Source organism: Nannospalax galili, unplaced genomic scaffold, assembly GCF_000622305.1.
Source record: "Nannospalax galili isolate Female #2095 unplaced genomic scaffold, S.galili_v1.0 scaffold337, whole genome shotgun sequence".
Lineage (NCBI taxonomy): Eukaryota > Metazoa > Chordata > Mammalia > Rodentia > Spalacidae > Nannospalax > Nannospalax galili.
The window spans coordinates 2,453,933-2,469,293 of record NW_008340932.1 but is presented as its reverse complement, the minus strand read 5'-3'; the positions used below and the strand labels follow the sequence as shown (position 1 = coordinate 2,469,293).

At 39.3% G+C, this 15,361-nt stretch overlaps 1 protein-coding gene across 1 annotated transcript; it reads right to left on the bottom strand.

Moving 5' to 3' along the window:
• Positions 1-11,578: 11,578 nt before the first annotated feature.
• On the bottom strand, positions 11,579-12,515 carry LOC103736686 (olfactory receptor 9Q1). The gene is given in 4 exon segments (XM_008836193.2): positions 11,579-11,965; positions 11,967-12,347; positions 12,350-12,419; positions 12,421-12,515. Coding segments are annotated over 4 exon segments (933 nt in total).
• Between the last annotated feature and the right edge of the window lie 2,846 nt (positions 12,516-15,361).

Here is a 15,361-nt window from a genome sequence, read left to right as displayed (position 1 = left end):
AGATAATAGATAGATAGATAGATATAGATACATAGATGCATACATAGATACATAGATACATACATAGATACATACATGGATACATACATAGATACATAGATACAGATATTTGCTTATTTCACAGAAAGACAAATTCCAAGATATTTTACAGAAGGACTATTCCAATATCAGCTTGTGAGATTCGGTTTTGTATGATATTTAAAAAGGGGTTTGGGGCAACATCAGATTGGATTAAGCTCAGAATACAGGGAAGTAATGGCCTCCTTAAACCGAGAACAGCTTACAAAAGGAAAGAAAAGATTTATGGCTAGTGAACATTTTAAGAAAACTGTAATACTTGTAGGTTGACATTATTATCTGTAATATACTTTACCATATTCAACATAGAGGACTATGAGATCTTCAGGAAGATAAGAAGAGATTGCTTGATAGTCATTTTTATTATGTGTGTATGTGTTTCGCCTACATGTATGTAAGTGCACCTGTGTTGTGCAATGCCCATGGGAGACAGGAAGAGAGTGTCAGATCTCCTGGAAGTGGAGTTACTGATGGTTGAAAACCATCATGTAGGTGCTGGGAGCCAAAGCCAAGTCTTCTGTGAGAGCAGCTAATGTTCTTAACCACTGAGCATCTCTCCAGTCTTGGAAAGAGGAATTTCTTATGCAAGAATTCTCCAGAGAAAGAGATAGCACTCAAACCTTGTCCTTATCATAATCTATAACTTTCTCTCAAACTTTTTTTTTATTCAAAAGGTTGAGTCACTTTGGGAGCAATGAAGGAGCTTAACAATGTTAACTTTCCTCACCTTACTGTAATCAATGTCTCAAGATCACCCATACTGAGCTCTTCTTCAGTAATAGAGGCAAAACACTTCAAAAGTGTTTTATGTTCAACTTGACAATAACCTTATAAAGTAGCATACTTACCCTTATTTTACATGTGAGGAAACAAAGCCTTAGATTCTACTTTGGTCCCCTGTCTTCAGTTGAACTAACATGCCATGTTGCTCTTCCAAACACCAGTAATTGTTCTTTGAACACCTGCTCTGGGTCAATCACAGTGTGACACCTTTTGCATACATTATCCTCTACAGTCTGTATGACCCTATGAAAAAGTTGTTATTTTGTCCTTGAGAAGAGTTTCGTTGTTCGCTAAATAACTTGTCCAAGATCAGAGTACTAGCCAGTAAAAGGATCTTCAGTCTCGCCCAGTCCTGTCTTACTCCAAAGACAGAGCTCTAATGACGGTCAGTTTCCCTTCACTGTATAAATACAGCAAGTTTAATAATTATAGGGAACCCTTTTGTCTAAACTCTGATCTAATGTCAGCTCCATTCCTATGAAACTGTATTCTCTAAAGTTTAAATTAGAGGCTTCAAAAAGCTTCCCCAGTCTTACCTATTTTCTTCCATATAATAACTGAACTCCCAGGATAAACAGCGTACCATAAGATGACAGGATGCAATGGCCAAGTTCTCTCCTCAGTTCACTTTTCTAATGGACCTTACTGCAGAGCCAGTATCAACCCAACAGCTTCCCTGGCAATAAATAGTTCTGTGACTTAGAGGAATATCTATTGGTTTACTGAGTTTGAATTCAGACCAATATATATATATTCATTTAAGCATTTGTAGGAAGCAGTTGAGATTACTCACATGGTTCAACATAACTCAAGGATTTTAGGTTTTCTTCTTACTACACAAGGTGGGCTGTATATAAAATGTTTTGGAGGATGGTTCTCTGTGAGTGGTACAGTGGAAAGGTTTTCCTTGGATTATGAATCACCTCCAGGGATGGCTTCCAGGGCTCCTGGGAAAAGCCAGCCATACAGAGAGAATTCACCTTGGGAAAAAAACTCATTATCTCTTCTCTGCATGTCTTGAAGGATAAATGCAAACCTTTTGGGATTACACAGAAACTCCTAAACCTTCTAAGTCAAACAGCACAAGAGCAGCTCCTTCAGGGAATAAACTTTTGTCACTGACCCTCATGTTCTGTTCAACTAGTTACTGAGAGGTAGTATGGGGACTGGAACTCTTCATAAAGATTTCTTTACACTGCATGTCATCTTAGTCCCACTGTCCAGTCACATTTCAGGGGCTGGAACTGGTTGCATTATCTGCTGAGAATTTCACAAAAAAGTATGTTTACTGACTCAGGAGGAACTAGGTCTCTGGTGATCTAAGCACACTTCATTTGGTCCTGCACTGAGTAAAGATAGATTTCCAAGGTCTCTATGCCTTTGTCTGTTACAGTTCTTTTCCCTGTCTCTGAACAAACAGTGGCTTGGTTAGAACGGTACAATTTGCCCTCAGTGCCACTTGTCTTATGCCCTCATACTCACTCCTTAACGATTAGCCTTCTCTCAGCTGCACAGTTAGTTCCTAAGAGTTAGCTTCTTGCTAACAACTTGTGTTTCGGTAAACTCACTCCCTGCCCTATTTACTTTCATCCACTCCATACTATAGCATCAGAGCTCTTCCAGAAGAAAAGGGTCTCAAAGACACCATGTATCTCATTTCCTCGTAAATAAAAAGACTCACCAGTCAAGCTTCCTTATACAACAGAATGTGATGCGTACAGAACGCCACAACTGGCTAAGTTTTAGAGAATAAGAGATTGCAGAGTGTGTGTCCCAGTATAGGACTCTTATATTAAACTTCACCCACCCGCAGCTCAGGGTCCATTGTGGAAGAAGGAGGTGAAAGATTGTAAGAGCCAGGTTTGGTTCTTGAACATAGGGAAGCAGAGGCTTTCAGACCACTGGAAGCTTGCTCGTGCGAACTTTCAGCAACAGTGGCATCATGCACAAGACCCATTAGATAGGGCCCAGCATAGACAGAGGGAAATGGGTGGCAGGCCCAGGCCTTTGCCTGAGAACTGTTGGCAACTGAGTACTGCTGGGTGAGGGACAAATCTTCTTTAAGATCTCTAGATAGGCTGACTAAACTCCAGTGGATGAACTTGCACCAAAGGACATCTGAATACAAATGTTTGACCAGATAGGACTTCACATATATGACAGAATACATGAGGTCCGGTGGGTGGGGGGGGCGGGGCCCTCTGGCTGGGCACAGATGGGGGGGTCTAAATTTGATTAAGAGCTATTATATGAAATGTACAAAATCTCAATAAAAATATTAAAGAAAAAAAGAGGTAAACACTTTGGTAACTAGCTTTTACTCATCTTCCCAGTGTGTTTGCAATTTCAGGTGCCAAATGATGCAAAGATACACTACAAAGAAGGGAGATAACTACAAATGGGGCCTACTGACAGCACAGGAAAGTCCATCTTCCAATGCATTTTGATGACATTTGTTTCATCCCCTGAACTAAATCTCTTTTAAAATAACTGTATGTTGAGAGTTTGTTTATGTTTCCTGGAGTGTTTACAGAGTAAACTGGGAATTTGGGGCAGAGTGGAGGAAATGGAGAAAGAGTGGGCAGTAATGAGACTATTTCACTCAATGTAACAGAGGGATTTGTAGCAGTAATTATCTATTACCTTTATTCTTTATTTAAAAATGGACTATTTCAAGTACTTTGGTATATTGTATAATTATTGTCCTTGTTTTTTAGAATTAAGCATCAGGGGCTGTAGAGATAGCCAAGTGGTTAAGAGCACTGGCTGCTCTTACAGAAGACCCAGGTTTGGTTCTCAGTACCCACATGGTGGCTGATTATAACTCCAGTACCAAGGTGTAATCTTCTGACATCCCTGGGCATTACATGACACAAGCATACTTATATGCAGGCAATACACTAATACACATATAGATAAAAATAAATAAATGTTGTTTTAAACATTATGCTAGAACTTCTATTTGGATTTCAGGGAAGAGCTACATTTTAGACTAGGTTTCTTTATAATAGGTCTTGGGCAGGGCTAATGGGCAAGTGTCTCTTCACTGAGTGAGTACTCACACTCACAGAACATACAGGAGAGTATGAAGCAGGAAACGGCAAGCTGTCTTTTCATATGGAGTCCAGCACTGGCCTTATCCTTAGGAAACTCTGGAATATGAATTACAGTGTACCCTTTCTGCCCCCACACAGGATTTTTGCAAATCATGTCAATTATCTACTGACTGAACACTGTAGCCAACAGGTTGGTTGTGACTTTGTAGGTATTTCTAGAAAAAAAAAAGTGATTCTTTAGGTGAGGATAATTCTCCAGGAAAGGGTGTGTTTATGAGATGTTAGCAGATAATACAACAGCTAGAGAAGGATCTGGGATGTTTAAATACCACATAGACTTTGAGGATTTAAATCTAGGGCTCTGACTATGCTATGCTGCTAGAAATAGACCAGATGGAAAGCTAAGAAATAAAGTCTGATGAAAACATTTGGATTCCTGGAGTAAATCGTGCCTGAAACCATCCAAATCAAACATTATAGCTACATGCATTGAGGAAATTCATTTTTATTTGATGATTAAGTGTCATTGTATTTTTAAGCCATTTGAACTGAAAAGGTTTTCATAACAGTTCTGAGGGATTTATGGTATAATATGTTTATATAGGTATAGGAACATCTTTAAGAATATATACTGAGCTGTCAAAATGAATAGCACTAAGCATCACAAAGGGCTGCATTTTCATTACCTTTAGGTAAAGATTTGTTCCAAAAATGACATATTATCAGGAAGAAAACATTCCCACCAAAAATAGTGCAATAAAGAGGACAAATGGATAAAGCCAGCCAAGAAAACTTGGAAAAATAAAAAGAGTAGGGTGAGAATGGTGGCCCTTCCTAGTATGGAAGCTCAGTACAAAGCTAAAATAAACGAAACTGTGTCTTTCAAAGAAGTGGAGATCTATCAGTAGAACAAATCACAAAGCTTGAAGACACATCTAGTGTCTACAGTTGAGGTGGTACATTACATCTGTTGGAGAAAGAAACATCTGCTGAATCTCTGATTCTGGTGGAGGAACAATTGATCAACTCTTTTGGAAGAGAAATTTGAACTGTATCTCACAACTTACAAGACCCTTCAGATTACTGACCAGTGTTATAAACAATACAGGCAAATCTTTTGTTGCTTTCTCACCATTTGGAAGGATATTCATTTCGATTTTCTGTCTTTCAGTGTTTCTTTGTGTTGTTGTTGCTGTTGCTGTTTTGTTGGCTTGGAACACTCTATGTAGACCAGGGTGGCCTCGAACTCAGAGATCTGATGCCTGCATCTATCCTCCAGGACTGGAATTAAAGGGTGCACCACCATACCTGCCCAGATTTGTTTTTTAAACCTAAAAACACATGCTAAAAATCATAAAAGACATATATTTGTTGTATAAAATGTTTAAAATTCTATCTGTCAAAAATATTATGTAAAAATATAAAAGAGAAATGAAATAACAAAAGGGTATTTCTTGCATACGTCAAAGACATGTTCTGGATTTATCTCCTAGTGTCCTCATTAATTTCATTTCCAAGGGGCCCAGAATTCTACCTGAGTTATATTAGGTTATGCTATTGAGAAAAATCATGATGCCTCAGTGGCTTGAAATAATAGATATTTGCTTCTTCCCATGCTCCAAAAGCAGATTATGGATTATGCAGCCTCATCTGTGACATTCTTCATAGGACAAGAAAAAACAACCCTAAAGTTTATATGGAAACACAAAAGAGTCACAAATAGCAGGAAGGGACTGCACGGCTTGGTAGGGAAGAATATGAAGAGGATCAACAAAACAAAAATGTGCACATGTCATGATAAAACTGCATAAGCTAGTTTTAAATAATAAAAAAAATAATTTAGAAACTAAAACAGAGCTACCGTTTGATTCAGCTAAATTTCTGTGTATATTTACAAAGAAATCCAAATAATCATACAACAGAGATAGCTTACATACCCTTGTTTATTGCAGCAGTGTTCAGTACATCCAAGTTATGGAACAAGACTGGGTACCCAGAAATGGGTAAATACATGAACACGATATGGTAAGTATGCACAATGGAGTCTTATTCAGCCATAAAAATTAACTGTATCATGTCATTTGCAGGGAAATGTATGGAACTGGAGATCATCATGTTAAGTGAAACAATTCAGATTCAGAAAGACTGATATTGAATGTTTTCTCTCGTATACAGAAAAATATTCTGAAAAGAAGACTTGAAAGTTGAAAGGAAAAAAACCAGCGGGCTGGGGGGATGGGGGGGCTAGGCAACAATGCGGGAGGTGCATTGCACACAGAACAAAATTCATTACTTTTACAATTAATACATGCTAATTTAAAGCAAGAAAAAAGGAGACGGAGTCCCCTCTACAACTGGGGCCAAGTTCCTACAGCTTTTTCATTTCAACTTTTCTTCAATAGAAACTTTAAATGCCTGCTTAGTTTTTTTTCCTCAATATATATTTTTATTGATTTTTTGGTGTAATTCATACAATACATCTTAATCATATGTAGACCCCCCTCCCCCATCCATACCCCTCTATAGCCTCCCCCACCATATACAATAAGGTCTATCGAGTGAAGCTTTTGTACCCAGATTTGTGCAGTCACTATGGAAAGCAATGTGGAGAACTCTTTAAAAACAAAAAGAAAGAAAAATGAATCTACCATATGATCTGGTTATACCACTCCTTCACATATACCCAAAGGACTCATCCTATGTAGACCTACTTATACATACATTTTTGTTGCTACTTCTTTCATAGTAGCTCAGAAATGGAAACAACCTAAATGTCCCTGCTTTTTTAGTAACATTCTGGAAGACATTAAATTGTTCCTTTAAGTCAGGAAGTTCACTCTCTCGATGCTTCCTTTCCATTCTCTCTACTCCTTTCCTTCTGACAGATTCTGAGAGTAAGTAACTCCTCAGCACCCTTTTTAATTTACAAGGAGCAAATATTACCTTTTTCAATATGCAGAAAACATCTTATAAATTATTCAAGATTTCTAATCAGCTGACAATAGTTCATCAGCTGAGGTTGGGGCCTGCTGTTGATTTCCCCAGTTCTATGCTGGATTTTGTCTAGTTGAGTCTGCATGGGTCTTGTGTAAGGTGTCACCATTGTTGCAAGTTCATATGAGCAAGTTCCCAGAGACCTAAAAGCCTCTGTTTCTTAAAGTTCATGCACCAATCCTGGCTCTTATAATCTTTCCATCCTTTCTTCTGCAATGGTCCCTGAGCAATGGGTGGGTAAGGTTTAATACAGAAGCCTTATCCAGGGACACACACTCTGCAGTCTCTTATTCTCTACACCTTGGCCGATTGTGGCCTTCTGTGTGTATCACACTCTGTTGCATGAGGAAGCTTCACTGAGACAGTTGAGGGATCTCTATCCACTGTTCTTCTATACTCCATCCATGAGCCTTAGATGTAGAGGTTCCACTGTAGATGTGTCACTTAGGGCTGGACATCTCTCTGACATATAGTCTCCGTATGTGACCAGTTGTAGAATTCTGTAACAGCTTCCATCTATTGCAAAAGGAAGCTTCTTTGATGAATGATGTATGAAATATTTTAATCGCAACTTGTTTTGGTCCTGGGTTTTAATACTCGGACAAAATACTATTCAAAGGATAGACTATTTCTTGCAAAAACTATGATGCATTTTTAAGTATCCTGTCATAGAATAAATGTGTATTTAACTATTTAGATGTGTTTCATTTTACTATGTGGTAACAAACTGAATACCCTTTAGCACTGTGCACACCCACATTTCCATCTTGCACAAATCTGCTCTGCTTTGTTCTATTTAGGATCTATTTCAGATTTTTGGAGTAGCGTGTGTTTGAAATAATCCTGTTACACACCATCTTCCTTGTTCTAGTCAATTTCTGTTGGTGTCATAAAACATGAGCTAAAAGCTACTTGGTGAGGAAAGGATTTGTTTGGTTTACAGTTACAGCCCATCATAGAGGGATACTAAGGCAGGAATTCAAGCAGGAACCTAGAGGAGGAACTGAAGCAGAGCCTATGGAGCAACACTTCTCACTGATACTTAACTTCCCCTGGTTTGCTGAGCTATCGTTCATATACAGCCCAGGCCCACCTGCAGAGGGACAGCACCACTTGCAGTGTGAGCTGGGCCCTACAAGACCAAGTAGCAATTAAGAAAATGTCCCAGGGCTAGAGAGATGGCTCAGTGTTTAAGAGCACTAGGTGCTGTTCCAGAGGACTCCAGTTCAGTTCCCAGCACCCACATGACAGCTCACAACCACCTGCAGGCATGTGATGCATATACATACTCACATAAAATAAACTAATCTCTTGAAGAAGAAGAAAAGGAAGAAGAAGAGGAGGACAAAAAGGAGGAACGGGGAAGAGGAAGAGGAAAAGGAGGAGCAGGAGGATCAGGAGGAGGAGGAGGAGGAGCAGGAGGAGGAGGAAGCAGCAGTGGTGGCTACAGATACATGACCATAGGCCATTCTGATAGGGGAAATTTCTCAGTTGAGGGTCTCTCTTCAAAGCTGTTTCTAGTTTGTGTCAAGTTGACAAAAACAAACCAGCTCAACCCTAGCTCCCATATGTAGGCATCATTTGTATAAATACAAACTTGTTTACTTTGTATTTCAGGGAACAGAGAGAGAGAGAAGGTGTTTATGTTTTGGAGTAAAGATTAAAGAAAATAAAAAAAGAAGATGAGTATATGGGATCTGTTCCCTCCAGGGTTTAATTGAATCAAGGTGTCTATAGTTAAAGAGATAAAGATCAAGAATTAATACATGCCGTGAAGCTTAGATGTAGACTGATGTTTTGCAGCACACAGGAATCATCCTGCCATGCCTGCATGAAATGTACCAAAGTTCTTCCTACCCACAGACAAAAATGTAAGAACAAAGTTGACACCTGTGTTACAGAAATATCATTATGGGCCATGAGAGAGGTGTTCCTTCACTAAGTAGATTCCAAAGCATACCACAGAACAGGAGAATCTAGAATCTGTGGATAACAGCATATTTTCAGTGATGAATATCAGTCAACAGATATGTTACTGTAGATGCTTTTTAGAGATCAGTGGAAGACATCCCTGGGAACAACTATCAGGATCTAAAAATATATTTTTTAAATAGGATCAACTTCATTAATTGGGTCAATTAAACTGCATAAATTTTTCTATTCCCATTTACCCTTTCTTTTTTGTCTTTCTGTTTTCCATATGTTTTGTAATATTTTTACTATATTAGCATATTAATATGCATACATAAATATATACACACATACATACATAGTAAGTTTGTGTGCATAGCATTTTTCCCTTTTATTAGTGGGAATATACATATAACTTAACAATTCCAAAAGACAGCAAAGTCACTTCCTCTTCACCAGATTGATGTTTCACTTTTTGTTTGAGTAGATTACTCAGTAATTCAGAAAATATGTATTTATTATACTATGTATCAGTTAACTAACTTAAGGTATTGCTGAATACTAAACTAAACTAAAATTAAAACATCATAAATACGTAGCTTTATGAGGTTTACCATCTGGGGTTCTACTTATCAAATTTTTTTAACAATATTTTATTTGAAAATTTCATACTATTGCATTGAAATTATTTCTATCCCTCCCAGGCCCTCTCCAACTCCTCCCATGCCCCCCACTCCCTCTGAATTTCTTGTCCTCTTCTTTGATTACTATTGTTACATATGCATACATGCATTTATAAATATACATATATATATATATATACAATGCACTGATTTAATTTATTGGTGCTCATATGAACCTGTGTTTAAGACTGCCTATTTGGGATTAGATAACCTCTCAGAGAGCTAGTCTCTGGAGAAAACCATCCCAACGAATTATCTCTATGGGTACAGTAGTGGCATTTTTATCTTGAGAGTATCAACAGCTGTCTGATTGGACTTAAGGCCTGCTCAATGGGAGGGAATTCACACTTGATGCTGTAAATATAGCCAAGTACACATAGCTGGAGAAGTCATAGACCCTAAAAATAACCTATTTTTGTCACTTCCCTAGACCAAAATAATTTCTTACTGTATTCTAAAAACATATCCTTATATTTCCAGACAAGTGAACCTCTCACCACTCATCAAAAAAGCTTCTTTTTTTACAACAGATGGAGAGTTTTACAAAATTCAACAAGTGGTCACACACAGAGAATAAGTGACTTTAAGATGCACAGTCTTAAGTGATACATCTACAATGCAATCTCTATACCTAAAGTTCAATGAACATTACAGAAGAAGGGGCAGAAAGAATGTAAGAATCAAAAGGACAAGACACCTGCAGCTAGTTAATGCATTCTAGACATGATAGGGAAGCTGCACCAACAAAGTCTCCATAATATGACTGTCTATCAAGATCTGCATAATGACAAAATCAGTTGACATGCCAAGGTGGATGAAGGAAATTGCATGGGGTCCCACCTCAAAATGAAGCGCTACAAGCAGTCAATGGATGCTGAGGGAGGGAGAAGCCATTTTCTCCAGAGATTAGCTCCCTCAGAGGTTATCCAAACTGCCATACTTTCACCATTAAAAATAGATCTCCAGGCTAGAGAGATGCCACAGTGGTTAAGAGCACTTCCTGTGCAATCATAAGAATAAGAGTTTGGATCCCAGCGCTACAAGTGTCCCACAAATGTCTTTAATCTCAGCACTGAGGAGAGCAGAGGCAGGAGAATCATATGGGATTCCTGACTTCCAGGGAAAGAACCTTCCTCAAAGGACTAGGTGAAGAGTAACAGAGGAAGTCACCTGAGGCCCTCTTTAGGCCTCCAGTCACACATATGCACATATACTCACACAGACACACACCCAAATAAATAAGCAAAAAGCTGAATATCTTCTTTGTGTCCTCTGGAGCTCAGGATATTGCTAAGCTGGGTAGGCAAGTACTTGCCTAGAATGCACAGAGCCCTGGGTTTGGTCCTCAGGACTGTATAAGCCCAACATGGTAGTATAGGCCTGTAATCCCTGCACTCAAGAGGTAGAGACAGGAGGACCAGGAGCTCAAGATCATCCTCAGTTACATAGAGAGTTTGATGCCAGCCTGAACTAAATGAGACTCTGTTGAAAAAAAAAAAAACTTTTTTAATTAAAATTAAAATTAAGGAATTCTAAATTTTGAACATCAATTGACATGATTTTAAACAACATAGAGATGGAACATATTAATGCCCATATCTAAATCAACTCATTGAAGATGAATCAAAGTTAACACAGGTTGGTGCATACATTGATGGATAGGCAAATTAATAGGTAGATTATATTTATTTAACAAAGTAAATATAGTAAAATATAAACAATTATAGAATTTAACTACTGACTACAAAGTATTTTCTAAACATTTTCAACATTACTATATGATGGAAATTTTTGCCAAAAATATAATCTTGTTCTATCATCACAGACCAGTGAGATCTCTACATTTATATCACACTTCTTAGGAGTCGGAGCTCACACTTTAATCTCTTCTCAAGCAGCCTTTTACTTTTCTTCTTTCCTCCCCCTGAACTTAAAGTTCTTACTCTTTTTCATACCTTGAATCATGATATATGTATTTAAATATTGGGCATATTATCATAGTGAGGGCCTAGAATGCTGGCTTTGCTGAGTACAGAGTAGGTGATTGGTGGGATGTTCCAAGGTGGGAAGAGGTTAGGAAAGCCTGATCCTACTGAGAACTTTCCTCAAGGCTTCCTTCACTTCCTTGTTCCTCAGGCTGTAGATGAGGGGATTCAACATGGGGATTACTGTTGTGTAGAATACAGACACCACCTGATCCTGTTCTGAGGCCTGTCCAGAGTTATCTCTCAAGTACATGAAGATGAGGGTACCAAAGAACAGAGACACTGCGGTGAGGTGGGAGGTGCAGGTGGAGAAGGTCTTGGCCTGGCCTCCTGCTGAAGGGATCCTCAGAATGGCCACGATGATGAACAGGTAGGACACCACAATCACCACCATGGAAGCAGGGATGACGAAAATAGGGAACACAATAATCACCACTTCCTGGGTGTAGCTATCCCCACAAGTCAGCTTTAGCAGAAGGGGGGAGGTCACAGAAAATGAAGTTGATTTCATTGTTTCCACAAAAGGAGAGAGCAAATGCTGTGACTGTCCACACCAAGGCACTGAGGAGGCCAGCAATGTAAGCCCCAGTCACAAAACCTAGACGTGCCCTCTGCATCATGATAGTGACGTACAGAAGTGGTTGGCACACGGCAACATAGCGGTCATAGGCCATGAGGGCCAGGAGGTAGCAGTCAATTTACCCAAAGAAAGTAAACAGAAAGAACTGAGCAACACAGCATGTATAGGATAAAGTTGTCCCATGCTCCAACAACACGGCCATTGGCTGAGGGACAGTGATGGATGGGAAGCAGATGTCCATTAAGGAGAAGTGACTTAGAAGGAAGTATATAGGGGTATATGGAGCCAGCGATCCATGAGGGTCAGAGTGATCATGCCCAAGTTCCCCAACAAAGTGATGAGAGATAAATAAAAACAGGTGGAAGAGAGGGACTGCCTGTTCAGGGCATTCAGTGAAAGCAATGAGGAAGAACTCTGTCACCAAGGTGAGGTTCGTCTTTGCCATGAGGCAGTGGTACCTGGGATGACCATGGTGAGAAGCAAGTCAGGAAGCTGCAAATAGGAGTTACCTAATTCATAATGCACTGGCAGTGAACATACTGAAAATATGGCAGGTATTCAGAAGGCAGCTTCAGAGATGACTGATCTGAACTCCTGCCTTCAAGGGAGTTCTGTGATATGGAGTCATCTTAGAATATCAAGAAAAAAAGATGCATGTGATTATCTATAATAAAAGAGTGTATGTTTTCCCACCTCCATCGCTATGCACCCTGCCATCATATAACCACTGAGAGCCAAAACTTACCAGTGCCTTACAGCTGATGCATGGTCCCTTGCGTACCATGCAACCACCCATTTGAGGATTCTGTCCTAAGTGCTTCCCTTACTGTCCACCCTCTTTGTCTCTTGTCTGGTTTAAAGCAATGGTCATGGAACTAACTGCTCTCGCTGACTCCCAGGTCAGATTACCTCTTGCCACTTCTTGACAATTCTTTTAACTGAAATATCAACTAAAGTCTTGATATTTCTAATGTTTTAATTTGATTATGTCTCATCCTCTTGTTAAAAACCTAGCCATGATACCTCAAGAAGGGAACGGTTATTACATAGCCTCCTCGGTGTATTGGGAAAACTCAGGAAGGCGACCTTACTTATTTCCTTGTGACTTTTTCTAACTACTCCACCCTGTCATCCACAATGACACCTCACCCTCCCCCATTTTCTCTCCAGCTGCTCTGAATTATTGGCAGTTTATCTAATGCCCCTCGTTTTCTCATATCTCTGGAAGAATAGTACTTCTTCCTAGAACACCTTATCTTTCCTAACTCAAAGTCCTTCCCAAGTCTTACACTACCTTCAAACCTGTGCTCAGATCACAGTTTTTACAAAAACCCTCTCTTCAGTCTGACTTCTGAATGTGTGCCCTGGGACCTCAGCACACCATAAGGGCTTAATATGTTTCCTGGAATAAAGTTATCAAATAAAATATGAAACAGTTTGCAGAGGGAACAGTACTGTGACCATGTTCTGTTGAGTATTGGTTTTGTTTTGTTGATAAATTTTAAAACATAAAATACCCAGAGAATAAAATCTCACTAAAACTGATGAAAAATTATAAAGCTCAAAAGCCATCCTTAGGTTTTACACTTCTGTCTTTAACGTAGAAATGTGCTTACTTGTCAGAAAGGTATTATTAAGTTTTACAAAAATAGGGTTTTGAACCAGGCATGGTGGCACACACCTTTAGTTCCAGCACTTGGGAGGCAGAGACAGATCTTTGTGAAATTGAGATTAGCCAGGTTTGTGAGTTCCAGGCCAGCTGAGGCTACAAGGAGACCCTGTCTGAAAAAGACCGGAAAAGTAGGTGTTTGTATGAACTTTATTAGCAATAATAAACACATTGACAGATTCTATTCTACATAACTTATGTATTAACTCATTTTAATCTTCAAAATCATTTTATTAAAAATTTTTCTTATCCTTTCTACAGATGAAGAAACCAAAACAGAGTTTAAATGACAATTTCAAGACAATTCAGCTAGCAAATGGTGAAACTGTCATTAAGTACAGAGCTGTACATGTTCTAGAAACGGTTTACCATGTAACTGAATTTCACGTTTCCCATGCTCTTCCAACAGCTGCCACTTAGTAAATGTGCACCATTAATTACATCAACAAACCCAAATGCCAGCATTACAATCTGTTAGTACCTGAAGGCTGGTGGAAGCTGCTGAGCTAGTGAATGAAATGTTCTTTGACAGAATCCCAGTGCATCAGAGTAGAGAAGACACTGATGATCATTAAAGGATAAGATGTTGACAGCCAGACCAGTGTTGAACTGACCTAATAGAGAAAATGATAGATAAAGGCAAGTGGTTTGGGTTATCTGTGTGAGCATGAATCAAGAGAACTAGCTTATCTGATCACCAGAATTTCATTTCAGCTTTACCTGACTCATGCTTTTCTTTTTATCCACTACTTCTCCTTAGTCTCTAAAAGGTCATATCCCTCCTTTTGTCTGATAAAGCATCCTAAGGGTGTAATGAGGAAAGCACTGCACTGCAGGAAGTTTGCTGGGGCAGTCCTGGAGCCTGTGTTCCTTTGACTCCTCCTACATTTCACATACATACACACACATGCGCGCTGTTGCGCACACACACACACACACACACACACACACACAATGCAAATCGATATAGATACAATAAGATCTTAGCTGCCTGGCAGTCACTTCATACCACGTCCCTCAAGACCCTTCTACGCAGTTCTGTCCTGCCAAGGACTCTTTTCTTCTTTGTTTCCATGATCTGCTAAATCTGGTTAAGATGCAACCTTCACCCTGAGTGTAGTTCAATTACATGCTAGACTAGGTCACCAGATGTTGGATAACAACCTCTTCCTATAGGCTTCCAACTCCAATACAAATCTCTTTAAGAAAAGACACTAATTATAGCTACAAAACTCTTAGATCCCTATACAGTGCTTAAAGTGGTCTCTAAAGAGACAACTGTTGCCTATGTGGATTCCTAACAAGGCCCCTGGTCCCTGTCACAGAAGAGGAAGGAAGGTTTCTCCCCAAGTCCCAGCTCCCAAAACCTTAAAGCATACCCACTGAGCATGACCAAAATGAATCCCAGTTGTGCGCAGTCACTTCTAATCAGAATAATGTCACAAATGATGCCTTTTCTGGCCATGTTCACCAATGTGTCTGTGTCCTGATAGAAGGGATGCTTTGATCTGCATTGTCTGGGAAAGACACTTGAGCACCTGCCAGACACACCCACAGATACACTATGTCTTCTTTCTGCCTTTTCCAATAGTCAGACTTTTCATTAAGTCTCTCTTTTTCAA